The 27,825-nt window shown below is 54.6% G+C and overlaps 8 protein-coding genes across 8 annotated transcripts; 3 read left to right on the top strand and 5 right to left on the bottom strand.

Annotated features, from left to right (window-relative positions):
* The first annotated feature begins 2,159 nt into the window (after positions 1 to 2,159).
* Positions 2,160 to 4,174, top strand: TRIREDRAFT_48444 (uncharacterized protein). The gene is made up of 2 exons (XM_006965721.1): positions 2,160 to 2,570; positions 2,680 to 4,174. The coding sequence occupies exons 1-2, from the start codon at positions 2,371 to 2,373 to the stop codon at positions 4,055 to 4,057; spliced, it is 1,578 nt and encodes a 525-aa protein (XP_006965783.1). The 5' UTR covers positions 2,160 to 2,370; the 3' UTR covers positions 4,058 to 4,174.
* Positions 4,175 to 4,178: 4 nt separating this feature from the next.
* Positions 4,179 to 6,375, bottom strand: TRIREDRAFT_122013 (uncharacterized protein; the record flags this gene model as incomplete). Its single annotated transcript, XM_006965562.1, has 3 exons — positions 4,179 to 5,682; positions 5,740 to 6,162; positions 6,309 to 6,375. 3 exons carry the CDS (start codon positions 6,373 to 6,375, stop codon positions 4,577 to 4,579), a joined length of 1,596 nt encoding a protein of 531 aa, XP_006965624.1. The 3' UTR covers positions 4,179 to 4,576.
* Positions 6,376 to 9,953: 3,578 nt separating this feature from the next.
* Positions 9,954 to 12,744, bottom strand: TRIREDRAFT_48438 (uncharacterized protein). Its single transcript, XM_006965561.1, has 8 exons — positions 12,693 to 12,744; positions 12,511 to 12,581; positions 12,025 to 12,430; positions 11,878 to 11,959; positions 11,325 to 11,801; positions 10,924 to 11,231; positions 10,535 to 10,826; positions 9,954 to 10,458 (listed from the first exon to the last, which is right to left on the bottom strand). Exons 2-8 carry the CDS (start codon positions 12,555 to 12,557, stop codon positions 10,130 to 10,132), a joined length of 1,941 nt encoding a protein of 646 aa, XP_006965623.1. The 5' UTR covers positions 12,558 to 12,581; positions 12,693 to 12,744; the 3' UTR covers positions 9,954 to 10,129.
* Positions 12,745 to 14,415: 1,671 nt separating this feature from the next.
* TRIREDRAFT_107704 (uncharacterized protein) lies at positions 14,416 to 15,508 on the bottom strand (the record flags this gene model as incomplete). Its single annotated transcript, XM_006965560.1, has 5 exons — positions 14,416 to 14,531; positions 14,613 to 14,688; positions 14,760 to 14,807; positions 14,866 to 15,058; positions 15,216 to 15,508. 5 exons carry the CDS (start codon positions 15,506 to 15,508, stop codon positions 14,416 to 14,418), a joined length of 726 nt encoding a protein of 241 aa, XP_006965622.1.
* A 2,993-nt stretch (positions 15,509 to 18,501) lies between these two features.
* TRIREDRAFT_122010 (lactate dehydrogenase-like protein) lies at positions 18,502 to 19,683 on the bottom strand (the record flags this gene model as incomplete). Its single annotated transcript, XM_006965559.1, has 2 exons — positions 18,502 to 19,410; positions 19,491 to 19,683. The coding sequence occupies 2 exons, from the start codon at positions 19,681 to 19,683 to the stop codon at positions 18,524 to 18,526; spliced, it is 1,080 nt and encodes a 359-aa protein (XP_006965621.1). The 3' UTR covers positions 18,502 to 18,523.
* Positions 19,684 to 20,989: 1,306 nt separating this feature from the next.
* TRIREDRAFT_78248 (uncharacterized protein) lies at positions 20,990 to 22,010 on the bottom strand (the record flags this gene model as incomplete). The annotated part of the gene is made up of 3 exons (XM_006965558.1): positions 20,990 to 21,157; positions 21,226 to 21,636; positions 21,714 to 22,010. 3 exons carry the CDS (start codon positions 22,008 to 22,010, stop codon positions 21,077 to 21,079), a joined length of 789 nt encoding a protein of 262 aa, XP_006965620.1. The 3' UTR covers positions 20,990 to 21,076.
* Positions 22,011 to 22,872: 862 nt separating this feature from the next.
* On the top strand, positions 22,873 to 24,122 carry TRIREDRAFT_62254 (Rab-type ras small GTPase; the record flags this gene model as incomplete). The annotated part of the gene is made up of 4 exons (XM_006965720.1): positions 22,873 to 22,938; positions 23,020 to 23,084; positions 23,165 to 23,294; positions 23,376 to 24,122. The coding sequence occupies 4 exons, from the start codon at positions 22,873 to 22,875 to the stop codon at positions 24,120 to 24,122; spliced, it is 1,008 nt and encodes a 335-aa protein (XP_006965782.1).
* Positions 24,123 to 25,080: 958 nt separating this feature from the next.
* On the top strand, positions 25,081 to 27,645 carry TRIREDRAFT_62166 (Hypothetical protein; the record flags this gene model as incomplete). The annotated part of the gene is made up of 1 exon (XM_006965719.1): positions 25,081 to 27,645. The coding sequence occupies one exon, from the start codon at positions 25,081 to 25,083 to the stop codon at positions 27,643 to 27,645; it is 2,565 nt and encodes an 854-aa protein (XP_006965781.1).
* Between the last annotated feature and the right edge of the window lie 180 nt (positions 27,646 to 27,825).

The following is a 27,825-nucleotide window of genomic DNA, read 5'->3' as shown; positions in this document are numbered from 1 at the left end:
GGAACGGGAACCGAGGCCATGAGCTTGGCCAGAAGTAGAGACAGAAACTGAGCCTGGACCAGGCCCAGAGGCGCCCGTATATGCCAGGGCCGTTGCGAGAAAGGGTAGCGGCTCCTGACGTTGCCCCGTGGCTGGAGCTGCAGCCAGACCTGGCGCCGGACCGTGAGGCTGCGGCATGGCGGGCGGGTGGCGGCACGCACCAGGACTCGAAGTACCTCTGCCGGCAAGGACTCGTAACAGGGCGAGAGGCCAGAGAGTCGCGATGCCGCGGGTGCAGATGTGGCTGCGGACGAGGGGAGAGAGAGTTTGTCGGGGAGTCTCGGTGGTGAGTTGGGACGAGATGCTGGCAGGGCGATCGATGCTACCGGCTATCAGGTGGCTCCTTGTCCTTTATCATGTGGGCGGGCGGCGTGAATTAGCCGCCCATTGTCTGGGGATGCCCCCAAGCTGGCTAGCGGCACGGCAGGGCTCTGCTGGCTTCGCGGGCTGGTGGTGGGCGGTGGCCGGCCATCTGCAGGGCCATGGGCCGAAAGGGAGGGGCGAGTCCGGGGCAGCTCTGGGGGATATGAGGCCGTCTGGGGCACTTTGTAGGGCATGATGGTGGCCTGGCAGCGGTTTCTGGGGGGTTGCTGAGCAGGCGCTATTCCTGGGCCGATCGATATTCAACCGAAAGGCGCACCGCACCGGCTGTTTCGACTCGCCAGCAGCCGTGAAGCGGTCGAGTTCGGCGTAGTGCCGGGCTAAAGAGACGAGAGCGTCGGCCGCTTTGCTGGAGCTGCTTCGGATGGTGGCGGCGACATGTAGGTACTAGTAGGTAGTGAGTGGTTGGTTGATTGACGATGTTGTTTGTGGGCAAGTTTGAAGCAGAGACACGAGGAGAGACACGAGGAGACACCAGAGGTGGAGGCAAGTGCCATCCAGGATGCCATGTGCTCTCAGTCTCGGCAGGGGGCAGAGTTTTCCATCCTCTATCCCTCCTTCCCTGTGGCCATTCGTTTCCCCGCCCCGGTCCCCTGTATGTACTTGTACTTCTGCCCGGTATTCACCGGCTGCTGCACCTTGATCCCGATTCGCCTCCAGCCGTCCATCACCTTTCTGTCTCTTTTCATCCTCATGCATTTCTACCCCGATACGCATAGGCAAGGTGACAAGCATCATGACTGTGCAATTGTCTTTTGCCGGGCCTCGTCCATCTTCATCAACCTCAAACGAAACTCGTTCTCGCTGATTGCAGTGCCACCGTGCCATCCCGCCTCTGTCCAGCCCGGGATGCTACCGCCACCCTGTTGAAGCATCCACAGGTCTCCCGACGGGCGCACAGGCTCGGCTTCGGCAGATTCGCTCAACTCACGGGATGTTTCTGTCCCTCAATCCCGGGATAGTACGGACAGGCATCTCGTATAAGGTCAGGACAACGCTGCGGAGCCATCAATCACCCTGTCGAGAGTACTCTCTGAGACCAAATAACAGCATCTCTGTGTGTCCAGACACACCCAAGCCTCCCCTCGCCGTCTGGCCATTCGTGCGCAGACCATCGAGCCACAAGTTGAATCGTTCTTCATCAACAGTCCCCGCACCGGCAGCACCAGGTTTCTCTTACTGCTGCAGACCAGCATCCACCACTGCTAGACTGCCCCCCTAGCTCCAAACTCCTCGCTTTACCCCACGACGGGAGAGGCAGCGTGACACGGCGCCGTCAAGGGGAAGCAGCCAATCGCGTCTTACACTCAGCGCCATCGACAACGCCTCTCCCTTTTGCTCAAACAAAGAGCTCGAGCCTGCGGTCAATTGGACCATCTCGAGAGGCACAACTGCCGGGGAGCGTCGCCCTCTACTTGTCGTGTACATACAGCCCCCAGACCCGACTCAGCTTCTTGCACCTCTGCTCGCCTTCCCCCATCTTTTGCTCCCCTGCACTCTCGCCTACCCCAGACTTCTCCAGGCTGCAAGCCCCATCCGACGCTTCTCCTCTTGCTACGCCGACCGGGCCCTAGACCTTCCGACTAGCTACTGCTTCTTCTTTAGCCGCTGCCAATCACGGAATCGGTCCGAACTCTCCACCGGCACCTTGTTGCATTTTGCAAAACAGGATGCATCAACACCATCGACCGAGACTTCAGATCCATGCGCGATGGCAATATTACTCTGCAGCGGGTGACTCTGACCGTGTCCTGCCAAGTATATGAAGCTCGGGCCGCCTCTGTTCCATCGACACTCTCCCGCTCCTGCTACGCTGTCAGCCACTCGATAGCCTCGTAGTGTCTGTGATCCAGAGGCTTCTGCCGGTTGCTGCTCGAAACAAAGTACTTGCCAGTGCCGGTGGTGAACAGAGAGACAACTTTGAGAGACGTCTGTTACTAGGTCGCCACCATGGGCTCTTCAGACGACGAAAAAAACGCCGGCATCCCGCTGGAAACGCACATTTCGGCCCTCGACGATGTCAGCCCCAAGGACGACACCGTGCGAGCGGATATCCAGCATGAGCATGAGCTGACCGTCAAGCAAGTCTTCATCAAGCACCCTGCCCTGGTCTTCTGGGCCTTTTACTGGGCCATGGCTGGAGTTGGTTGGTGAGTCTCGTCCTTGATCTTGCCCTCTCGTCGCCTATTCTCCAATTCTCTCCGTTCTCCTGCTTTCGTTGGGGGTTCAATGGTCTACGGCATCTGACATTCTCTCCAGGGGCTTCGACGCTCAGGTCAACGGAGGCATGCTCTCTGTTCTGTCCTTCCGCCGCGACTTTGGCTACTGGTACGATCACCGAAGTGACTGGGTCATTCCCGCCGATTGGCTCAGCGCCTTCAACACCATCAGTAGCGTCGGCCAGTTCTTTGGCGGCTTCGCCTGCTCCTGGGTGGCCGATCGCTGGGGCCGCAAGATGGCACTGCTTGCCGGCATTGCCCTCGTCACCGGCGGCATCTTTGGAGAGATGTTCTCGACCATCAGGGCCGCTTTCCTCATCTCCAAGCTCATCCTCGGCCTTGGCCTGGGCTTCTACCTGACCCTGTCGCCGCTCGCCGCCTCTGAGTGCGCTCCCGTCGCTTTCCGAGGCATCGCCACTGCGGGTGTCCAGTTTGGCATTGGCTCCGGCCAGCTGCTGTCCAATGCCGCCATCAAGGGCTTTGGCGGTTGGAGCGATCGCTGGGCCTACCGTGCGCCATTTGCCCTCCAGCTCTTCTTCTGCCTCTTCCTCATCGTTCTGCTGCCCTTCTGCCCCGAGACGCCATGGTATCTTGCCCGCGCCGGCAAGCGCGAACAGGCTCTCAAGTCTCTCCGCAGTCTGTACGGGCCCGACGTCGACATCAACGCGAAGCTTGCCACCCTTGAGGCCACGATTGCCGAGGAGGAGGCCTCCAGCTCGGAACAGGGCTCCTTCATCCAGTGCTTCAAGGGTACTAACCTTGTGCGAACCATGATCAGCATGGGCGTCTTCATATGCCAGCACTTTACCGGCATCATCTTCGTCATGGGCTTTTCCACCTACTTCTTCCAGCTCGCCGGTCTGCCCACGGAGAAAGCGTTTGATCTCGGCATCGGCGTCACCGCCTGCGGCCTGGGCGGCAACATCCTCAGTTGGGTCATCATGAACTCGTTCGGTCGCCGCAGCATCTTCGTGACGTGCATGTGCATCCTAACGGCCATTCTCTTCTTGATTGGCATCATGGACGTGGTGCCCACGGGCGCGGCCAAGTGGGTGCAGGCCTCGCTCACCGTCGTCTACGCCTTCTTCTACTACGTCGGCCTGGGCGCCATGGCCTTTGCCATCCTGGGAGAGGCGAGCAGCACGTCGCTCCGAGCGCCCACCATTGCCCTTGCCACGGCCACGCAGGCCGTCATGGGCATCATCTTCAACTTTGCCATCCCCTACATGGTCAACCCCGACGAGGGCAACCTCGAGGGCAAGGTGGGCTTCATCTTTGGCGGCCTGGCCCTCCTCGCCACCACCTGGAGCTGGTTCTACGTTCCCGAGCTCAAGGGCCGCACCTTTGACGAGATTGACCGCATGTTCCAGGCAAAGGTGCCTCCCAGGAAGATGGGATCTTACCATCTGTCTTATTAATCTTTATTTTTTTTTTTTCAATTATTCGTTATTTACCACGGGAAGGCACGGGTGCACAAGCTGGGTATTGGATGGGCATGAGTAACTACCTAGGCATTTTACAGTTATGAATGATGAAAAACTGATGTATATTTGCAATTTTCACCTCTGTTATATATGAATATGAATATATATATACCCTCCATGAGTACCATTACCCTCAATCCAGTGATTTTACCTTGACGACATACATAATGTGAAAAACAAAGTTATAAACCAAGCGCGCGCTTTTAAAGACAAGGTAAGGTAGGAAGATTCCGCTTGCATTCTCATCTTGGTAAAAACAAAAAATCTTTCCAATGGTCGACCCAACGCCGACACCATGAGATTTTATACAATCTGATATACCACGCACGCTTGTAATGTAGAAAGAATGGAAGCCATAAGAGAGAAAAACCAATGGCTGTAAAAGAATAGCTAGAAATAATCAACAAAAAAGACTTTGTGTGTCACTTACCCAAAACAACACCGACCAAAGGTTCAAGGCTCCTTTTCCGTGAGCCTCACCTGCACCACCTCGGGGCGCGTCTCCGGATCCTCCGACGGCGATGTCTGCAGCGAGTCACCGTCGGCATCGTCGTCGTCGCCGCGCGGGGGCAGAGGGCCCAGCTTGGCCCTCCAGCCCATGTACCACGGCCCGGCAAAGAGCTCGGCCATGCGCTCCATCGGGACGCCCTTGGTCTCGGGCGCCCAGAGGCCGAGCAGGACGAGGCCGACGAAGCAGACGCACGCCCAGAAGACGTACGCGCCCCAGACGTCGAGCGCCTCGAACATGGACGGCGTGGCGCGCACGACGGCGAACTGGAAGAACCAGTGCACCGTCATGTTGAAGGCGTAGCAGACGCCCCTGATGCGCGTGGGCAGGATCTCGGTGCCGTAGAGATACTGGATCGTGCACAGCCCGATGGACCAGCCCACGGCGTAGATGAAGACGGACGCCACGGCGGCATCAGACGCGGGCTTGTTGTGTGCGTCCATCCACAAGCCCATGTACACGGCCATGTAGACGTGCGTGATGCCCTGGATGAGCAGGCCCGTCATGAAGCAGACGCGCCTCCCAAAGACGTCAATGAGCCCCCACGTGAAGATCATGGTGAAAAAGAGCTTGAGTGCCCCGTAAGCACCCGAGTTAATCAGCGATATGTTGTCGCTTTGGACACCTGCATATTTGAAAATGGTGGGGATATAGTACGTGATGCCGTTGCCGCCCGTCCACTGGGCAACAGTCTGCATCGCAAAGCCCAGCAGAAAGCGTTTACGATAGCTGGGGATGGTGGCAACCTCCTTGATGATCGTCCACGTCGTGGTACCAGAGAGCTTTTGCTTCGCATCCCGCAGTTGGCCGGCAATCTCGGCATACTCCGCCGTGAGAGCGGAGTCGTTGGGAGGCAGCCCCCGCAGCCTGGATAGGACCAGCAGAGCCTCGTCGCTGCGGCCTTTGGAGGCAAGCCAACGCGGCGTGTCTTTGAGAAGTAGGGACGACAACAAGGCAATGCCTCCTGCGATCAAGGGCACGCATAACGCAGCACGATATTGCACCCTGGTTGGGGGCAGAGTGTTTCTGGCGCCATAACTGATGAAGAACCCTGCAACATGTCAATGTTAGACAAAGAGGCAAGTTGACGCGACATGGAGTGGCGTACCAAACATGAGAAAAGACAGCAGGAACACCATGTACACGGACACCACCATGCCTCGGGACTTTGATCGAGCAATCTCGGTGAGGTAGAGTGGCGCTACAACGGTGAGGCCGCCAGCACCGAGGCCGGACAAGAGCCGCGAGAACAGCAAGAGGCCCAATATCCCCGACGCAAACGTAGTGATGAAGAAGCCGGACATCCACGTGGCCATGAACAACTGCCACGTGCGCAGACGCCCGATTCTATCCGTGACAAGGATGGCGGCAATGGCGCCAAACGCCGCGCCGAGGACATTGAAGGACGTGATGTTGGCTTTCAGCTGGACAAGAGCGTGGCTGCTGCCCGTCCACTGTCCGGCCTGGAGGCCATAGTCGTGTTGGAAGGACGGCATGTCCGCCACGGCGGCGAAACCGCCCTCATCGTAACCTGATAACCAGCTGCCAGTCAGCCTTTGCCCCTTTCTGGCCTTTCTCTGACGGTTCGGGCATGTGGGAAGAGGTTGGGCGATGAGCGTGGGCCAGAATAAGACTGCAGGTAGAATGCCCAGGATCAAGGCCTTTGCTTGCACTCACCTTTTGGAATAGACCCGCTGGCAATGATGACGACGGTCAGGACGAAGAAGAGGTTAGGCCTCGCCATGATCGGCCGGCCGTGGTTCCTGCGTCGTTCCGGCGACCCTCGTGCAGATCTGACTCGCCGCTCTCCAATGATTCACTCGTCCCCCACAGGATCGAGCTACTTGCCGCTGAGCGAAGGATCGAGCCGCCGTGCCGCGTTTGCCCTCTTCCTCGATCTCTTGCCTCTCAATGGCCGTCTGGCTGCGCGGCTACGGCGAATCAATCGACTGCTGGCATCCAATGCCAGGCCGTAGCTTGGCAAAGTCAGGATAGACCAATCGCCAGCAGAACGGATGCCGGCACTGGAGAACAGACGCCGCTAAACAAAGAAAGCGCGGAATCAGATCTTTGGGGGGGCTCCAGTGGATCGTTGCTCGGGGTCTTTTGTCTCCGTCGTTGATTTAGGCTCGGGCTCAGCTCAGCTCGTCTCCGTCTCGTGGTCTCTCGGGCAAGATGACCGGATCGGAAGGCGTCAGGGGTCGATGAATCGCGCACGATTGCCCTCGGGATCGTCGCGGATTGCGCTGTGCTGTGCTGTGCTGTGCTCTGGCCACCGAGATTCTGTCGAGTGACGGGACGCCTCTTGTCGCGAGAGTGCAGTAGGGGGAAAGGATAGGTTCGGCCACGCCCCAGCCAGGTAGCGAGAGACATGCTGTCTAATATTGCTGAGGATAGTGTAGCCATTGATAATAAGGTAGCAGCAGCTCTTCCCAGAGCGGCCTCGTCCCCGGCCAGGCAGATGGCGAATGGGCGACCCCGCTCCTGCCTCTCTTCCAGTTGTTGGTCAGCGACAGGCCATGCAGTGCCTGGGGACAAGGTAGAGGCTACGGGAGGCTTGCGCTGGAAGGCTGTGTGGATGGAGGTATCCAGTACTGGCAGTGGCTTGGCCGCCATTCAGCCTATTCCCCAGCACCTTACCTGTGGTAGTAGCCCTTGCCCCGATCGAGAGCATGAGCCGTGATGCCTGAGGCCAACAGGCTGGGCAACGTGTTAATTGCAAAGCCAAAAAAAAGGAGAGATGCCTGGAGTAGCAGAGAAGGATTTCTTTTGATGTGCTCGAGGGTCAAGCCCAAGAAGAAGAAGAAGAAGAATAGAATGAAGCCCAGAAAAGCATCGCCAACTGCGATTCTTGGTGTTGCGCAGCAAGCTGAGACGCACGCACCCTAGGTATCTAAGCACCCCCCTCCCTTGCACTGCCGTCAAAGAGGGCACACTACATACGAGTAGGTACTTGTAGTACACTATTCTTCGTATGGAGCCTCAACAAACCGTTCATGCTGTGCTTCCATCAATTCGCATACCTTGCAATACCTACAGTACAGTATAGTACAGTATTTGTGACACCCGTCTTGTGTGGGGTTGGAACCAGCATCGGCCAACTTCCGATCCGAGATGCCCAAATGCCTCCTCTTCTCTCCTCTTTCCCGCTTGTCCTCCTCTGCTCCAAAAGACCTGTGCGCGGCGTCTGTGTCACCGGCCTGGTATGACTGGTCGAGCTTTGGTCGTGAGGCTCCATGCGTGAAGAAACCCAATAGTCTGGTCGACCGATCACCTGTTGTTGTTGTTTGCGTTTTTTGCGTTCCCCGGCCAGACACGAACCAACCGGCCCCCAGGACGAACGGACCAATGCGGCTGCTCCCGTCGACTTGCCTCCCTACCTATTTCCGCTTTGCGCAAGTCTCGCGCCCGGGAACAAGCCCCGAGACGGATCACGGAAAGGCTGGTACTAATAAGAGGCATCGGCCTTCGTGTACGACTCAGTATGCGTATGTGCTGTACATTTAGGTATGTACTACCTGACCTTTTATCCATCAGTGTCATGATTCCAGAAGACGGCGCCATGCATCTAGTGAGTAGCTGTCGTGGATATCGACCCTCCTTTGCGGGGCAGAACCCTCCCCCCCTGTTATCAGTCAGTCAGTCAGTCAGTCAGTCAGCTTCGATTTGTCTCATGATTGTCTGGTGTAGATTCTCATCACTCACAACTGATACTCACCCCCTTCGTTCGTACCCTCAACAGTGTAAGAGCTTGGCGAGGAGCTTGCATGCGCCTAGGGCGAAGGAGGTGGTGTTGCCTCACCAGGTGTTGTGTTGCTTGTATGCCAAGTCCAATGCCATCTCCAGATTTGATAGTCTCCCCCTTCTTCGACCCTGCTCTGTCCTCGAAACAGACATCTTTCATCCTCTCGTGCCAAAGTCAACGACCTCATCTGGGTGACTTGAGACAACCTCACGAGGTTGTGCTGCCTGTCCTTGGTCCGCGTTGAACAAGATGCCTGTAGTACCCCATCTTATGTCAACCACAATGTATCTCTCTACTACTTGTGCTACCATCAGCACTCCAAGTCGTCATCAATGACAGTCTTCAGGGGGTGTTGTGGGCTGGTGGATAAAAACCAACCTACCTACCTACTATCTACTGTAAAGTCCTCCCTTGCGTCTGCTCCATCTCTCCCCCATACTACTGATGCGACTATAATACATACCTTGGCCTCACTGGGACAAGCAAGCAATTCGAGAACCAGACAAGAACCCGGGCTCTAATTGTTGCTCAATAAGGCCTGTCAACCCACGAATCGTCAACTCGTCGCGAAGAGAGGACTTGCTTCTACAGAAACTCCTGGCCTAGCAGCAGCAGCAGTGTACTTTTGCACAACAGTGTCTTTGTTTGCCCCCCCCTCCAGTGTATTACTTCCCCAACTACACGAATAATAATCCCACGAATAGCATTCAAAAGGCAATCCATGGGTTCACGTCACTAGGTAAACTGAAGGTGATCAGTCAACAACGCCGTTCCTCATGATTACTGTCCTTGGGAAGCCCATTGGTTTCTCTCTTCCTTGAACTCGTAAATGACGACGCCTGTGTATCTGCGGAGTAGGTGCTATTCCATGCCGTCAAGTGACAAGTGACTCTCGAATCAAAACGTCCAAATTGTTCCAGCGTCGAGTCCCCATCATAATGCCTGAAGCATCTCTACTGCCCGAGATCTTGACTGAATTGATGAAAGACCAAATCGCTCCCTTTTCTTCCTGATTAGAGACCCCGCAGTCAGAGTCTCAAAGCTATAAATTTTACCTTCTTTCCGCACAACTATTATCTTTGACGCTTTCAGGAGAAAACCGAGAGCCGGGCGACGGGGTTCTGGGTCGAAGTGATGACATTCGGACAACTTCCGCCCTAGTTCCTCACGCTTTGACGCTACGGATCCGTGATACTACGGGTTACTTATTACTACTAGTACTAGCATCTTGTTTTCCGAGGTCTCGTTTTCTTATCAACGACTCCATCCTAAACATCGCCGAGCCATTTCCGGATGACGCCCCGCAGTATCTCGGTCTAAGCACCGACGATCGTGCCAGAGAATATGTATATAAAAGGCCATCCATCACCTGGGAGATAGAGAGGCTAAGGACTTGACCACCTTTCTCGCTCTCTGTCTTACAATCCCGCTAGTTTGCGATGGCACTCCTTTGACACACAGCAGTCCGTCTTGTCAATCGAGAAACAAAAGCAACATAGCATTTAGGTATCATCATGTCGTCTCTACCGTTACAATCCAATCGCTTGGTAATCCACCACCTCCGACGTTCGAACCGAGTTCGCTCGGAAACGCTCCGCGAGGTAGAGCCCCGAGATTCCAACGCCGGTCATACCGGAACTCAGCCCGGCATACTTGGGTCTCCGACGTTATTCGAGCTATAGAACATGTTCCAAGCCTTTCGAGCCTCAAACACTACCCTGGGACAAATTCCCGAAGACGATCTGCCCATACTTCAAAACGAGTCCTGATTTTCCGTAGGGGAAAGGGCCCCAACTCGGACGCTGAGTGGCTCCAGGGACGACATGGCCTCAAAGATGCCTGGGTCCATGGCCATTGAATGGGCACCATAGCTGTGGGTTGAGGGAACCTGAAACAGCGGATGAGCAGGCTGAGGCTGCGAAGACGACGCATCGACGGGCACATCGACGGCCGGAAATCCTGGGGCTATTGGAGGAAACTCAGTGACGGGGATTGGGGGTGGCTGCTGGTGCTGGGGCACGTCCAGCGAGATGCCGACAGCCGAGAGTTCCCTATTCAGCGCGCTGATAGCGCTGCCGATGACTACAAAACGTCAGGATCGAGCCGAACGACAAGCAGAAAAACAAAAGAAGCAAAGTCGCGCCAATACTCGACTTACCCGGGCTGAAAGTCTTGACTTGCTTCAAGGCCTGCATACAGTAGTTGAGCCGCCCTAGAGCTTGTCCGTCGCCCGGAGCCGCCTGAACCTGTAGCAGGAATATCGACGAAGCAATGTAGACGCTGTAAGCCAGCGACAGCACACAGTAGTTCATGGTAAAGGTTCGGCAGAAGAGATCAAAAATAGCGATGATGGCCGTGGCGGACGATACGCACTCGACGAGGTAGCGCTGGTTCGACGCAACATCGCCCTCCAGTATTCTCCGGGTGAGCATTGGACGGTACAATAGCACCTTGAACGTGTGATAGAGGCAGCTATTTGGACCGGTTAACGGAGAACGGAGAACGGCGTTCGGCACTTGGGACGGCAAGAACTTACTTGGTCGTGACGATGTGAGACGGTGGGGCCAAGCTGGGCAGAGCCATAGGCTCGAGCTTGAGATATGGAGCAAGCTCATCCCACCATTGCTGCAGGGCCGGCTCCTGGGTCGTCAGGCACTCGAGCACCTCGGACTCGGTGTTCTGCATGAGCGGGTCGTACATATGAATCAATATCTCGTTGAAGATGACTGACAGCCGGCACATGCTCAGAAAGCAAGAAGCCGAATGAGCAGTAGCAGGTGGGTACTTCCAGGGGGTGGTTTGGAGTGGAGGCGCCCCGAAGGGAACCCACAGCTCGTTTTCAGCAGAGTCGTCGACTTATAAGAAACAGCCGTCAGCATCAACGACCAACCAACCACCGCCAATGTGAGCGACAACGACAAGAGATGAGTATCGACAATCAGACTTACACATAATCTGAGGGGGAGAGACCGTCGTGTGCTTGAGTGATGGCGATCGACCAAGATACAGACTGATGATCTTGTCCCAGAAATAGCACGACCAAAAGACTCGATGCCGGATTTCCAAGTCTTCGTCGGTGAAGTGGACCGAGTTGATATATCGATCTCCATCCACACATATCCCCAAGTGGTCAATCAGCCGAAACGCCAGACCACTATACGTCCAGGCTTGGGTTGTGTTCCCAAGGCTGCATTCCTGTGCGCTTAGGAGAAGTAGTGTTTGGACCGTCGGGATCGTGCATACTCCCCTGCTGAGCTCGTCGAAAAGCATGCTGCGTGCGTGCTTGCCAAAGACGGCGCCTCCGTCGTACGACTCATCGAGAATCTGCTTTGTCTTGGGGTCGCTCTTCGCCCAGCGTATGGAGTGGGAGAGAACAGCATTGAGAAGCGTATGTGAGTAGTACGGCCCCATGGACTGCATATCGCCTACATGATTGGTAAATATCAGGGAAGAGAAGAAAGGGGGCGGGAAAAGTCATGACAAGCTACAAGGGTTTCGTACGGGTAAATGCTGGTCGGTAGATGAAGTTGAAGAGGGGCTGTATCCAACACCAGTGAACATTCAGAAGCGTCTGAAAGGGTTCCTGCGAGAGAGTTAAGGCATGAGACTTGAGCTGTCAAGCGACGACCACCACACTTGGACACGTACGGGAACCCCAGCAGTCTCCTCCAAGAAGCGCTGCTGCCACGCGTTCGAAACTAGTCGCTCTCTCCGCTGAGTTTCAATGTCAGTCGCGGCTGCGTGCATGTCGGCAGTTAGTGCCGCAGAGCTACGGTCACTGGGGAGATGGAAGAAGCTCGTGGTCCCATGGTAGGTGACGCCGCCCTTTTGGTCTATCTTGAGGCCGCGGAAGCTCCGGGAGATGCTGTCATCGATCTGCTGCCGGGTGTCTTGCTGACCGCTCCCCGAGGCTGTAGGGCTTGGATGACTTGATGGAGGGGATTTGCTGCCAATGGCCGCCGGTGGCGGTGTTGCAGCCGTGACTTGTGCAAGCTGCTCCTCCAGCTCTTTGATGCGATCCTCCAGCCGTTGCGTGTAGGACAGCGTCGGGTTCCTGCAGATGGGTGTCAGCCGCCAAGATCAGACGCTACTAGGCAGATGTAGATGTGCCCGGAGTGAGATATCAAGTCACACAATTTGTAGACGCAATCATCGTTGCGAGCAACGCAGCGTTGACACATGGGCTGCTCGCCGCCGCACTTGACCTAACGCCACCAGCAGAGTCAGCTCCAAGATGCCTCTCTTACACTCTCTCCATCCCTCCCAGCAAAGCCAGAGACACGCCAATAACACGATCTCCAAGCAGCCAGGCTTACCTTGCGGCGGCGACATGGCTCGCAGGAAAACGCGCTCTTCTTGGTCGCTTTAGCCGTCGACATGGCGGGTTCCCTGGCGACTGAGAAAAAAAGAGACCTGGACGGATGCTCAGGGCCGCAGGAAAAGAAACATTGGAGCCCCGGGCCAGAGCCAGAGCCTATGCCTAGGTATGCCGATGCCTGTCCCTCCTGCTATACCTGTATCTGTACCTGTCCCCGTACCTGTGCATGTGCATGTGTCTCGCTTGCGCCGGGCTTGCGCGTGTTGTTGGCCGGCCGTCAGTCCAGGTCAGATTCGGAGTCTAGTCGCGGCTCCAGCGAACAAGAGCCAGGCTGAGACTGACGGGAACTGCACCGAAAAAGCAGTGCCCCGCGTCTCATGCAATTGGATCCCCGCTCCCTGTCCGATCCCGCGCCCTGCAAATAGCGAGCCAGCCAACCCGCCTCACAGCTGTAAGTCTGATTGGTGTGCGTCGACGAGTGACCGGCGAGAGACGCTGGCGTAAAGGGCGCAACTGCTGCGCGTCCCTGATTCAGGTGCCAGGATGCTTGAATACGCAAGGCGGTGATGCGAGTAAGACAGATAAGGTAGATGTTGGTGGATTGAGGTTGAAGCCGTATAGTAGAAGGAAAAGTACATCATTTCGGGGTCGCTGATCAGGTGACTCGGCACTTGAGACTGAATTCTGGCAGGTGCGAAGCAGCAGCAGCAGCAGCAGCAGTCAAGGCGCAGATCTATCGGAAGGAACTACGATTGGGCAGTGACTGCCTTAGGATGAGGATTCCGGCACAGATGAGATGCAATCCGCCTTGATACGGATGCAGCTACGAATGACGACTGTTTGTCCAGGCAGGGCCTTGTTCAGCTGCCAGCTGGTCGATCTGCTTGCCTGATGAGTAATCGCAGTTCCCCTCCGATTCTCACACGGCATTCGCCGAGACCTGCATGGCACCAATTCCGAATACGAACAAAGGTGCTCGGCGAGTCCGTTCGCATGAAGAAGGCAGCCATATTTGCAAAGATGGCCTGTCTGTATATACTGACTGGGCAGTGAAGGTAGTTGGGATTGAGGCATTTGTGTGCAGCTATGCACTATATACACGGAAAGCTCCTTTGGTGCAGGAATGGTGGGTGCCATGGACCATTAAAGACATTGATGCTATTAAGATTCTTGGAGAGCGCTGTAAAGGACACTCTAAGCAGCTATTCGGAATGGCTACTAGTTGATCCCAAAAATTTTAACAGACCTAGATCCCTAGCCCAGTGATTTGAAGCAGATGTCTCTCTTCTAATACTGATCTTAGAATGATGAAGCAGATGTCTTTTCCTCAATACCTATTCTAGAAGGGTTGTACTCCCTAGTAGCTAGGTACTTCTACGCCGGAGCGGTCCCCGGAGGCCGGGCCGGCTGTGGGGCTCTTCAACGGCCATTACTATAGCTGACAGGGCATGTCTCAAATGATTTCACAATGCCTGACTATGAAGATGCTGTTCAGATCGATCGGGGTTCCTGAGCCGGTGACCAGTCACTTTTGTTACAACTGACATCGGAAACTGATCTGTTGACGCGGAAGACAAAATCACCCAAACCAATCACATGCACAAGTCATATACTAGAAGCAACAAGCACCAATCAATCAAGGCAACCCAAAATTTCTCTATATCAATTTCGCCCATATATCAAGACCTGCATTTGCTATATACATCAATGGTATCAAATCTCTACTGGGAGCAGAGGGAGGCGTGGACAGAAGCAGGGTAGGACGAAGCGTCGCCCCAGTCGTAGCTGGCGATCTGCTGGCCGAGGGGCGTTGAGCCGTCGGCACGGAGGTAGTCGGCTGCGTTTCCATCAGCAGAGCTCGTCACGTTTGCAAGCATCATCTCGAGGGTGCGAGATCCTGGGTAGACGTTTGACTTACAGGCGACGGGGAAATACCACCAGTCCTGGCTGCGGAAGGCGTTGTTGTCGAGCTGAGAGAGAGGGTCGTTCCAGCCCTACGTGAAAACATGAGAACTCGTTCAAAAGATACGCTATCAACTAGTATCATCATTTCTTTCGGACTTACAGTGTTGCGGTCATCAAAGTTGGCGTGCTTGCTCCAAGCAACGTAGACCTAAAGGAATCAAGTCAGTAAACGCCTTTCTTTTTCGTAGCTGATCGAGTCTTGGTACCTTGGGGTGGTCAAGGTTCTGGCGTCCGTTGTCACCGCCGCGCTGCAGGCTGGCGTCCTCGGTGTTGAAGGTGTTTTGGATGTCGCTCCAGTTCAGGCGGTCGTAGCCGGAGTGCTGGGACAGGAGGAGTTGACCGGGGACCCAGTTTCCGTCGGAGCCCTTGGACCACTCGACGATGACACGCTCCCAGTCGCTTTTGGGTGTTAGTAAGTGGGAAGCCGTTGCAAGCTGGTATCGAATTGGATAGTTCTTACTAAGGGTGGCCAAGGATACCCTGAGGCAGAGAGCTAAAGTGAGTTGGTCAGCATCGTAGACCTTCGTCTCCCGGTTTCGAGAACATCAAAGCTTACCCGTCCTTCTCGTAGAACAGAGAGTACTGGATACGGATGGTGGTGTCCGTGCACTTCTGGTAGCTGTAGTAGGTAGGGAACGATGGCGCAACGTTGGTGATGGGAACGCCGGGAGTGCGGCAGTTGCAGCCCATGTTGGGATAGGCGCAGAGAGCAGCAGAGGGAGTCTGGCCGCCGTTGGTGGTGGCAAAGGTAGGGATGCACGGAGGCTGGTTCATGGCCTGGCCGAAAAACCACATGGGCTGGGCTTTCATGGCGAGCTCGACGCCTCCGGCATTGAGCAGGTTGGTCATGTCGGAGTCGGAGACGGGGGTGACGGCCGAGGCCAGCGAGGCCAAGCCGGTGCCGGCGAGGAGGGTCTTGAGCGAAGACTTCATCTTGCTTTCTTTGACTGGATCGGACACCGTGAGATCTGGAAGGATTCGAGATTGTTGCTTGGGCTGGGGCGACAGTCCGAGTGAGAGATCGATGGAGTAGGGGGGGAAGTCAGCTACATTATATATCACTGCCATTTGCTACGATTATATGTCTGCACCCATATGCTCCCTAGGACCCCTTGCAGCTCATTGCAGAAGCCAAGAGGCTCGTGATGGGGCCATCGGTCCCAACCCGTGTCTCATCACTACCACTTGCACATTCCAGCGTTGACCTGCCTATTTCATTCAACGGCGGCTCTTTGACACCTCACTAATCGAGGGGGGGCCAATCGGATAGATGTAGGCTTGTCTACTCGGCCGAGTATTACTGTTATTCTGTAGCCTCTTTTGGCCCTGTTCGACCGATCAATGAAGGGCAGCTTTGTGCATTTGTCTCCTTTAGCCAGCGTCGTTTTTTTGGAAGAGGTTTGATACAATGCGGCAGGTCTTTTCGGGGTATGAGCCCGAAGCGTGGCTGATACTGAGTCGAGTGCTCACACAAAGTCACATTAGACCGTCACATCAATCATGCAAGACCACGCATCACCCCTGGCTAGATCGATGGGGTTGTTAGGTATCTTTTTCTGACCTCTCCCTAGTTTGCTAGTGAAGCCTAAGAGATAGCAGGTGCCTATTTGGGGATGGAGGTGGAAACTCGCGGGGAGGTGGAGGAAAATTTGGTGGGAAACGGTTCAGAGCGTCCACGGGGGAGCTTGCTAGACACCCATGGCCATGTTGAAGGTTGTCTCAAGACTCAAGATAGAGTTGCTAGGAGCGGAGATATTTTTCCGTCTTCTTAGTCTGTATGGGTTTTGAATTTGTCTTGAATGTCGAGGTTCTTACTTTGGGCACCTATACTGTGTGACCCTGTGTGGAGGTCTATATAAATCAGCAGTCTTCGATTGTCAAGCTGCATTTGGAACAAGGCTGCCGGAATGGCAAATAATATGATCATTTGCTTCCGGGATGTGACCACGGTAATAATACATTGAAGGTGCAGTCCGGCACTCTGTTACCGCTGGTTGTTGATATGCCGGATGAATGACCGATTGGAGGGCTCATCTGCTTTTCCGTCCACTTGACCCCTACCACCTCACTTTATTAGGTAGCAAAGATTTAGTACAAGTACAACTGGACGCTGTGAGACTCTTGCATGTCAGATCTTTTCGTATCTGGCGCCGCCAAGTGATCAGCGCTGCACGCAGTCAGGGCCACTGGGGCCGTCAGATGCCGTCACGGTATGTTCCAGCTGACCGACATCTTGTCCGCCCTTGGACTGCTGCGAGTGCATACTTGGGTACTCTGGTGCTATCTGGCTCGTTTCTTGGCCCTACGAGGAAGTACAGATTTCCACTGCAAATGATTCCCTTTCGTATGTCAGAGCTACATAATGTCGCTAAAGGGAGTTTGAATGAGGAACAAATACAAAAAAGGTGAAGAAGAGGGGAAGAAAGACGAGCTTGACAAGGTGCGTTTGCTAGTCCCTGGAAGCGGAAGGCCGGGAGTGCCAAGCTTGGAAGTACAGCCGATCCATGGTCCATGGGCAAGGGCACCATAGTAAATACCTAGTATTATAGTAAAAAAAAATAAAAGCATGAGAATAGTTGCGTTCGGTATCGAAATCGTTCAAGGACGCTTGTTCAAAGATGCAGCTATCAAACCCCCGTGGCCTCTCCATAGGACAGCAGCCGTCGAGAAGAAGGGCTGAACAAGCGGCCCTGGAGCGCAGGGTAGTGCAGCATGTAAGTTGAGCGCTTGCGAAATCAAAGGCGCCCAGGTGCTGAGTTGACAATGCGGGATTGGCCGTGATGTTTTTTTTTTTTTTTCTATTTCATGGAACTTTGTTCTGTCTGCCGGTGCCTTGATATGAAGTGTACAAGACGGAATGACCGCCGTTGAGGAGGAAATGGTTGCCCTGAAGTGCAGGCTCTACGGCAATGAGCGATCCATGGACAGGCATCCCATGCTAGGGCTTCTTGTTGTTCGCAAGGAACCAGGATAAATGTCACGTAGGACACCATCTTCGCCTTCTGTTTCTTTGCTGATCTTGGCCGTTGTTACGTCTCTCTGTAATATTCCACGTTCTACAGAGTAATAATTCCAAGGAAGCACGAAGAGCACAGTAGGACAGTACGGCATGTTATACTGAGTGCAACGTGCCTATGGCCTGGCACATGGCAATGCTCGAAGGCTCGTGCATCATTACACATGCCCGATGTACACGAGAACTGCAATCGTTCATGTCATGTAAAGAGCCATACATGTTGTCAAATATTAGAAGAAATATTTGTCGGATGGTCTTAAGGCTTTTCATCGGGCTGAGCAGAAGCCGTGATGGAGCTGCGGAGACGGGATAATCGCCTGCCGCAGAAAGAGAATCGGCCTGGAAGATGAAATTAGAGCCGACTATCGTAGGACTGTCAAAGACTCAAAGTCGTGTCATGTCTTTCATGCTTATAGTTTACGTTTGGGACAAGGTGAATCAGCCGAGACACGGCGCAGAGCAAGGGCATGCCAGAAGGGTTGCTGGTCTCAAATAAACTGTCGAGTAGTACTACCTACGTAGTATACAAGAAGATGAAAGGCTGATGATCTGAGTCAACCCAATTCAACTATTAATCTGACACAAAATGACACTTCATCTCGTACAAGCACCGATCATCTTTGACTTACACGTGCACAAGCACAGCTGGACATGAGGACCCGTGTAATACTATGTGCAACCACCGGAGGATATCGAAACGGTGTCACTGGACGCTCAACTTTGACCCTCCCCAAGCATTACGCCCCCGTTGAGGACATCTGGCAATTCTCTCATCATTCGCTTAGCAGAAATTAGAAATCTCCGTCTTCCTCAGCCTCATCCTGACGGCACTCGCAAGAGACGCGCTCTCATGCAAGCCGAAGCTTCAAGGGCTTCCCTGCAATCCACGCCTCCAAATCATTTGCCGCCTGCTCGTAAAAGCCATTGATGGCCGCCTCTTCCACATACCCCGTGTGCGGCGTCACCAACAGGTGGCTGCGGCCATTCTTACCCCAGCGGGCGCTCCTCCATTCGCTATCAAGAGGGAGCGGCTCCCGCCAGAAGACATCCAGCGCGGCGCCCCGAATCTTGCCCGCGTTGAGAGTGTCGAGCAGGTCCTCTTCGACAACCAGAGGACCCCTGGACGTGTTGACGAAGAAGGCTGACGGCTTCATTAGGTCCAAGTCCTGCTTCGTGATGAACCCCCGGGTGCGGTCCGAGAGCACGACGTGTAGACTGACGACGTCGGCGGTCTTGAACAGCTCCTCTCGGCTAACGGCCTTGAATGTCCTTTCACCTGCAGAGTTGATGACGGGTAAGCCAAAGTGTGCTGCTTGCTCATCGGCAAATTCTTGCGTCAGGTTCTGGCTCCAGGCAATGACCTTCATGCCGAACGCAACGTGAAGGATCCGAGCCGCGGCACCTCCCAGACGGCCCAGTCCGACGACGCCCAGCGTCTTTCCGGACAGGGAGGTGCAGAGATAGGGTTGCCAGAGGCCTGCTTTCAAGCCTGCGTCGTCGGCCGCAATGTTTCGCGCGAGAGCCATGATCATGGTGACAATGTGCTCAACCGTGCTCTCCACGGTGTTCTCGCCAGCCGGGTGGACGTGGATGGCTGTGGCGACGGGAATGCCCCGTGCTTTGAACGCATCAAGGTCCAGAGACAAGTTGCGACGGCCTTGCGTCAAGAGAAGCTGCAGGTTTGGCAGCCGGTTGACCAGTTCTGCAGGGAATGGCGTCCTCTCTCTTACGGTACCTGAGGCGTCTCAGCATCAATGATCGTAGATTTGTTGTGCACGCACTTTGATGATGGACATGCCATATCGAGAGACATACTGATGACGTTGAAGGGCTCAAGTCTTTCGACCAAGACATCTTTGACCAACTGCGGGGTGCCTGGACCATTGTATGGTGGCAAGGTGTCTGGGAAGTAGACAATCTCGTGATCGTCCTTGAATCTCGCAAAGTGCTTCTCAGCCACCCCTTGGTAGTCGTCCAGGACGGCGATTTTGAGTCTTTTGGCAGCCATTTCCCCAAGAAATCGCGCGTGAGCTCGTCGAATGCTTTCAGACACGATGTCGGTTTGACGGCTTGACGAGATTATAAATGCGATTGCGACATGGCTCAATCTGCTGGTGGCGTGATGGACCTGACCATTGCATCCCTACCAGACATTTTGTATCGGGATTGGTAGGCTCACTGTGTGCGTGTGTGCTCTTCCCGTCTGAAAGCGTTATATCCGCGTACAGTTACCGCTGCGAATTGATACTGTCTCATGCACTCCGCATCTGATAAAACGGCTTCTTCCACGGCAAATCTACCTGTCGGCGATTGCTTGCGACCTTTGGATCGCTTATTGGTAATAGTGCCATGATCTGAACGCGGTGAGAATCATCCACGCAAACAACGGGATGCTGAAGAAACGAGCCCACAAGCACCACATGCTGGCGACGGTGTTTGCCATCGCATAACGAAGCCTAGATGTAGAGGGCGGCAACGGTGCCAAGACTGCCAACCTGTGGAATCCAGGCGAGAAGATTCGTGTTATACGGGGGAGGATGTTTCTTTGTCGGGCATAGCGATGGAGCTTCCAGAAGGCGAGGTCCAGGAGAAAGAGCTCCAGGAAGAGCATCTTTGCGGCCAGCCAGACGTATCGGACCAGAACCAGAGCCGTGATTGCGAAACGACACCAGGCGGGACGTTGGCGTAGAGGATAGTATTCGTGTTGCAGCCGGTTCCGTATTCTGTCGTGGACCTCTTCTGCTGTCATGGACGCACTTATGCGGACATGTTGAAAGGCAAGGCTGAAGATGATGCGCCATTTTATAGAATTCCATGAGATCAGATGGCAGAAAAGGACAGCTATCGTGGCTGCAAGCCAGTCAACGACGCGCTGAAGCTGCTCCATGAGACTCAACATTGAACCTAGGCATCGGCCGTCTCACGAGGTTCAATTTTGATGCCTTCTATCGGCGAATGAACTGCAGACCACTGATGAAAACGAAGGCGCCATCCGTATCGCGCCTTTGAGAATACGCGTGAAAGAGAATGGATGGCTTGTTGAGGTTGTTGTGCTTGGTTTTGAGGTGAGCGAGGGCGTAGAGAGATGAAGGAAGATGAAGTGAATGAGGGACAGGAGGCATTGAAGTCTGAGGCTTCACTCTGGTGCTGTACAAAGTGTGGTGGGGCGAGTTCAACATGTGCACATGCACTTGGTTTTCGAACATGATAGTGAGAGCACGATCCAATATGAGAAGATTCAAGAGGAGCATGTACAGCAGAAGTATTGGCTCGAAAGGACACGAATTGCCCTGATACTGTTCATCTAGGGACAAATGATATTACATACACTCAACAAGCCACCACGGCTCGAGGCAAGCGCACAAGATAGACCACTTCAAAGCATGCAGATCCCAGGTCACTTAGATCTTTGCCAATCTCGATCCTCCATCCAGTCGAATAACAGTCCCGTTCAGCATGGGGTTCTCGATGATGTGTTTGACCTACAAAGAAGCCTGTCAATCTGGACCAGATTCATCCCCAGCACAGTAAGGTACGAGCTTCAACTTACCAGCATGGAGAATTCGGGCGGATTGCCCGCTCTGTTTGGGAACAGAAACGTCTGCGAGATGCTTTTCCACGCCTTCTCGCTCATCAACGACGACATGCCCGTCACAAACAGGTTGGGGGCAATGGCCACGACGCGGATGCCGTACCGAGCCAGATCGCGGGCCATGGGCAGAGCCATTGACGCGACAGCTCCCTTGGTCGCGCCGTAGACGACCTGGCCGTACTGTCCGTCATAGGCACTCGAGCTGCTGACGAGGATCACGACTCCGCGCTCTCCATCCGGGCCCTCGGGCTCGACCTTGGCGAGATGCACTGCGGATTGCCGGACGAGGTCGATTGTGCCCCTGACATTGACGCCGATGACAAAGTCCACGTCTTCTAGGCTGACGGTTTGGCCCTTGCTGTTGAGTATCTGCGTCTGGCAGTCAGCATCAAAAAGGAAGAAGAAGAATCGATCTTATATCGACGATACAGGTCAAGGGAGCATACAGCTGCTGGGAGGTTGACGCCCGCTGCCGGAATCACGCCGCCGAGGGGCTTCCCCGTCTTGCTCGCCCAATCCACGGCGCCCTGGACGGCCTTTGCGATGCTCTCCGTGTCCAGGACGTCGCAGTGGAAGAACTTTGCCGACGAGCCCAGCTCTTTTTCCACGGCTTGGCCGACTTCCGGGTCGACGCGGTCGAGGAGCGCGACGTAGCCGCCGGCTTGGACGAGCTCGAGGGCGGAGCCTTTGCCGAGGCCGGATGCGCCTCCGGAGATGATGAATGTGCGGTTTTGGACCTTCATGGCGTGGACTCCTTATTATTCTGGGAGAAGATGTATCAAAATAGAAGCAGGTTCTGTTGATTCCGGCTCATGTAAGATGACGATGCTGTAAAGTACCAGCTTGCGCGTTGTGGTCAGCCATGGGTTATAAGTGGCGGTCGTTGTACATAGCACATAGCCTGCCGTGCCGAGGTTCGAAGCTCAAAGCTCCAGCTTCCACCATGGCTTCCCGGTGGCTGCTCAGCACTAATGGCGAGGGTATACGGACATCTACTGCTATGGCTGGTAGATGCTATCAAAGTATTGTTATATATGCAAACAAGGCATTGTCTAGTTCTCTTTGGCAATCTCACCATTTCCCCCCTCTCTCTCTCCCACCTCTTTCGTGGAGCATCACCAGTCATGCAGCATCACCACATGACAGCTTCTTTTGGTGGGTTCCACGTCCAGTCCCCATCCATTCATGCCCAGCCGGCCGCTTAGTCATTGGGCTGCGCTCTCAGTGAGGTATTGAGCCTGGTGGGGGACCGTCTCTGCGGCTCCAGGGGTCCGTTACAGTGGCCATACAGCTACCGGCGACCACTGGAGCTTCAGCAGGTGAACTTGATGGACAAATCGGTGGTCCGTGCGCCGAGTCGAACCAGTGACACCATCCCTGCATCCCAAGCCGCTTTGGGTGACCAGAAGCGACATCACACATCCAATCCAGATTCTCTTTTGCTGCCAACGACATCTTTTTTTTCAACTGTGTGTGTTTCACTCTGACGACAATCCGGCGCTTTCGGGATCTCGCTTCCGCATCATCGATACAACCAGCGACGACGTACGATCTCTTCCCTTCTGCCCTCCTTCAATAAGCTCCTCTCCAACGAGGTTGCGCCCCATGATGCGGCCGCGGCGGTCGTCCGGGGCGAGCGAATCCAGCGCTGGAACAGCTCGCCCCGAGCAGGTGAGCAAATGCTCGAGACAAAGCCAGATAGGATGCTGGCATGGCGAGGGGACGTGTACTGAGACGGCGATGGAATGCTAGGAGCTCGGCAGCATGTACGACTACCTGGCCAAAGTCATACTGCTGGGACCCAGCGGCTCGGGCAAGTAAGTACCGCTACTTGAACGTATCTCTTGCGATAAGCATCATGGACGGCTGACAAGGCGATTTCTTTGGCTGCGCATAGGTCGTGTCTGCTTCACCGGTTTGTGAAGAACGAGTGGAGGGTGCTGTCGTCACAGACCATCGGCGTCGAGTTTGCAACCAAAATCATCAAGGTCGGGAGCGGGGCGAGACGGAAGCGGATAAAACTTCAAGTATAACCATCGCACCCCCGTCATGTCATATCCAACTACACGGGATCACGATGTGCTGATATGGATCTTTTCCGTTGGCAGCTATGGGATACAGCAGGCACCGAGCGCTTTCGATCGGTCTCGAGGTCGTACTATCGCGGAGCGGCGGGTGCGATCCTCGTCTACGACATTTCATCGCACATGTCCTTCCGAGGCCTGCAGCCGTTCCTCAACGATGCGCGGGCGCTGGCGTCCCCTCATCTGAGCGTTTTGCTGGTGGGCAACAAGTTGGACTTGGCTTCCGAGAACCTCATCGATACAAGCTTGCCTCCTCCGACTCCAAGCAGCGTGGGCTCCGTGGCGACTGTGACGGCGGGCGCCAATGGCAGCGTCTCGTCTTCGTACAGAGACCATGCCAACCCGATCGGGGCGGGCACGCAGCAGAGAGCTACCGAGGCGCCGGAGGGCCGCGAGATATCATCTGCCGAGGCGAGTCGGTGGGCGAGCACCGTGGGCATTCCGGTCGTGACAGAAGCAAGCGCCTTGAATGGAGAAGGCGTGGACGAGATCTTCAACCGATTAGCGAGGATGATCCTGACCAAGATTGAGTTGGGCGAAATCGACCCGGACGACCCCATGAGCGGCATCCAATACGGAGACGGCGGCGGCTGGAACACGGCTAGCGACGGAGGCAGCATCAAGAGCTCCGTTACGGGCGGCACACTGGATGAGAGTCTAAGCGGCCCGCGGAGGCGCAGACGAGGCAGACGAACCCAGAACTGGAACCTAAGGGAGTGGGAAGAGGTCTTTACGCTCAGCAGCCGCCGGAGGGGCCGAGGATGCTGCTGATGAAGACAGCCCGAGTTGTTACGAACGAATCTTGCAATCTTGGCCACTCGCCATGCTTTGAGCACTTGTTTTTGATCTTGCGAGGTCGGCCTTGTTCAGTCTCACTTGCGCGCGCGACAAAATGGGAGGAGTTGTGGAAGCAGTGTCAGTGCATACTGGGCCCCATCTCGTCTGTTGGTTCTCTGAATTTGTTATGCAAAAATGAGCTTTGAGAGATTAATGGCAGCAAGCAATGTTGGCGTTTGGGAGTGTTATAGAATCCTTGAATTGGCCTTGACATGACTTGACTTGTCTCTTTCGAATCTCCTTTCGAGTTTGTGCGTTTCTTTCTTTTGTTCTCATTGTATCACTAGATTAGCTGGACAAATCATTCATCTTCCATCAAGGATGATATTTTATCTGGCTCTATCTCTTCGGTCCGCACACATACCTAAAGGTACATCAACCATCTGATACTCGCACAAGGCATCATCATTGGGCATCGCCGTGCCACGCCAACTGAAGTCACTCTGCATCGCCTTTTATGCCAGATGAGGCACAGCGTCGACTCCCTTCTCCCTCTCCGCACGCTTTTGATTAGCCGCAACATGCGTCAATCATCACATCAGCATAAATTGCCTGCAGCAGTTCGCAGCTTTACTCGGCCTCTCCGCAGCAATTCTCGGGCATTTTGTGGCCGTTCGTTTTTGGTCGCTGCTGAGCAAGAAAAATGCTGCTGATTGCCGATATTCCCCGCCTTCCCGCTTTCAAACGCGGAGGTGCTCCTTCCGTCATGCCATTCTTATAAAGCTTCAAGAGCTCGGGTATAAGTAACTCCCTGCTCATATGACTGCTTCTACATCTACTCAATCCTCACTTTCTTCTCTTCTTCTTTCTCCCTCACAATCAAGAGAAGGACTCTTCTTTCGTCACCCAGGAGACTCACCCTCAGCTCACCTGCTGTCCGACGTCCCCCGCAATGGCGCCTCGCAAGATCATCCCCATCGATGCAAACTGGCAGTTTGGCCGAACAGACGTCGAGAAGCCAGACTTCCGGCCAGTCTCTCAGTTTCCTACCAACGTCCATCTCGATCTCCTGCATCACAAGCTCATTCCCGATCCCTTTATCGGCAAGAATGAATTGGATGTGCAATGGGTCGGAGAAGTGAGGGCATGGCAGTATCGCACCTCGTTCAAGTCTCCCACAATTGGCAGCCAAGAAAAGGCCGTCCTCGCATTTGACGGCTTGGACACCTTTGCCGAAGTGCTGCTCAACGACAAAAAGATCCTCGAAACGGACAACATGTTCATCCCCGAGCGGGTGGACGTCACTGCACTTCTCAACGAGACGGACAAGGACAACCAGCTCGTCATCACCTTTGACAGTGCGTATCTGCGAGGGTGGGAGCGAGTTGAGCAGATCCCTGAGCACAAATGGGGCACCTGGAATGGAGACCACTCCAGGCTGGCGGTTCGAAAAGCGCAGTATCACTGGGGCTGGGACTGGGGCCCCACGCTGTTGACTTGCGGGCCCTGGAAGCCCATCAACCTCGAGATCTACGAATCACGCCTATCCGATTTGTACGCAAACGTCACCTTGGACGAGTCTCTGAACAATGCCAAGATTGAGCTTCACGCAGAGACGGATGGCAAGGCGTCCAAGGTGCGGTTTGAGCTCTCACTCGGCAAGACAATCCTGAGTGATACTGTGGATGTATCAAAGGGGGCTGCAGTAGCTACCCTCTCAATAAGCAAGCCAGAGTTGTGGTATCCAGCCAGATACGGGAAGCAACCGTTGTACACTGCCAAAGCCACACTGCTGGATGGTGATGAAGAGGTCGATACTTTATCAAAGAGGATAGGCATCCGAAAGGTAGAGCTTGTGCAAAAGCCCCTCGAGGACCAACCTGGAACATCCTTCTTCTTCAAGGTGAACAATATTCCCATCTTCTGCGGAGGCAGCTGCTGGATTCCCGCCGACAACTTTACTCCCCGAATCACCAATGAAAAGTATCAAAACTGGATCAGACTCATGGTGGAAGGTAACCAGTCCATGATTCGCATCTGGGGAGGTGGTATCTACGAGGATGAGAGATTACTGGATGCATGCGATGAACAAGGCATCCTGGTCTGGGTTGACTTTCTCTTCGCCTGCGGCAACTACCCCTGCAACCCGGAGATGCTGCAATCGGTTGAAAGAGAAGCCCGAGCCAATATCAAGATTATGCGCCATCACCCCAGCATTGTCATTTACGCTGGGAATAACGAGGATTACCAGTTCCAGGAGAGCGAGGGGCTCACATACGATGTGCAAGACAAAGACCCTCAAAGCTGGCTAAAGTCAGACTTTCCCGCCCGCTACATCTACGAGCACCTTCTCGTGCAGGTGTGTCAAGAGCTGGTGCCAGAGACGTTCTATCACTATGGAAGCCCTTGGGGCGGCAAGACATCGTCGGATCCGACCGTTGGAGACATCCACCAGTGGAACGTATGGCACGGCTCTCAAGCAAGGTATCAGGACTTTGACAAGCTGATTGGAAGATTTGTCTCCGAGTTTGGCCTGGAGGCTTTCCCGTCAGCTCGAACCATTGATGCTGCGCTGCCCAAAGGGAAGGACGACCCGGACCGACACCCGCAGTCGGACATTGTGGACTTTCACAACAAGGCAGACGGACATGAGCGTCGAATTGCTCTGTATCTCGCTGAGAACATTCCGTATGTGACGAGCCCTCTGGAGCAGTACATCTACTCTACGCAGTTGCTTCAGGCAGAGTGCCTGTCGTCTGCCTTCCGGCTCTGGCGCCGTCAATGGAAAGGCCCTGGGCGAGAGTACTGCAGCGGCGCTCTCCTTTGGCAGCTGAATGACTGCTGGCCTGTGACATCGTGGGCCATCTGCGACTACTATCTGCGGCCGAAGCTCGCCTACTACACCGTCAAGAGAGAATTGCTTCCGGTGACGGTCGGAATCAAGCGGACGGAGCACCGCCATCCCAAGAGCAAGTACACGAGAGTCGATGTTGAAGTCAGCACCAAGCTTGAGATCTGGGCTTCCAACTTTACATTAAACGAGGTTAAAGTTGACTGCGTCGTCAAGGCTTGGGATGTGGAAACGGCCGAGGAGGTCTACAGCGAGACCATTGCATCGTCACAACAGCTGCCTGACAATCGAACCACAGAGTTGAAGACTATGGAAGTTCCGGTAAAGACGTCTAATGCCGGGCTTGAGGGCCGCACAGTAGTTGCGGCATACTTGTATCAGGATGGCAAGCTACTTGCTCGATATGTCGACTGGCCGCAGCCGCTGAAGCACGTTCACTTGCAGCAGCCTCAGAGCCTGAAGGTGAGGATCTCTGAGGATGGCAGTTCAGTCACTCTCAGTTCGGACGCGCCAGTCAAGGGCGTTGCCCTCGAGGTGGATGATGAAGACGTCAAGTTTGACGACAACCTAGTTGACCTCGTTCCGGGGGAAGAGGTGGTGATTGGCGTGACGGGCGCCTCGAAGAGCACGGTGTTTACCACGAGATATCTGGGAATGAGCAGCTAAATTACTGCTTCTGGATAACACCACGGCTTTGGTTCACATACTAGCAAGCATAATGTTATGTACTGGAGGTCGACGACTTTACCGCATTTTTATGGACAAGCCGCACTTTGGCAGACATTGATGTTCTCCCCACACTGAAGCAGGGAGGTCCATAATAGGTGACCTGTCGAAATCTTGATC

Source organism: Trichoderma reesei, assembly GCF_000167675.1.
Source record: "Trichoderma reesei QM6a unplaced genomic scaffold TRIREscaffold_10, whole genome shotgun sequence".
Classification (NCBI taxonomy): domain Eukaryota; kingdom Fungi; phylum Ascomycota; class Sordariomycetes; order Hypocreales; family Hypocreaceae; genus Trichoderma; species Trichoderma reesei.
Note: the sequence above shows the minus strand (reverse complement) of the source record. Positions and strands in the feature narration are given on the sequence as shown.

Excerpts from the sequence above, each read along its gene's own strand:
- TRIREDRAFT_48438 (XM_006965561.1), bottom strand. The coding sequence starts at position 12,557 with ATGTGTCAACGCTGCGTTGCTCGCAACGATGATTGCGTCTACAAATT. Across the intron at positions 12,431-12,510 it reads GATGATTGCGTCTACAAATT|GAACCCGACGCTGTCCTACA; the intron begins GTGTGACTTGAT and ends ACCCATCTGCAG. Across the intron at positions 11,232-11,324 it reads CTCTCCCCCTCAGATTATGT|TCGACGACTCTGCTGAAAAC; the intron begins GTAAGTCTGATT and ends GTTTCTTATAAG.
- TRIREDRAFT_48444 (XM_006965721.1), top strand. The coding sequence starts at position 2,371 with ATGGGCTCTTCAGACGACGAAAAAAACGCCGGCATCCCGCTGGAAACG. Across the intron at positions 2,571-2,679 it reads GCCATGGCTGGAGTTGGTTG|GGGCTTCGACGCTCAGGTCA; the intron begins GTGAGTCTCGTC and ends CATTCTCTCCAG.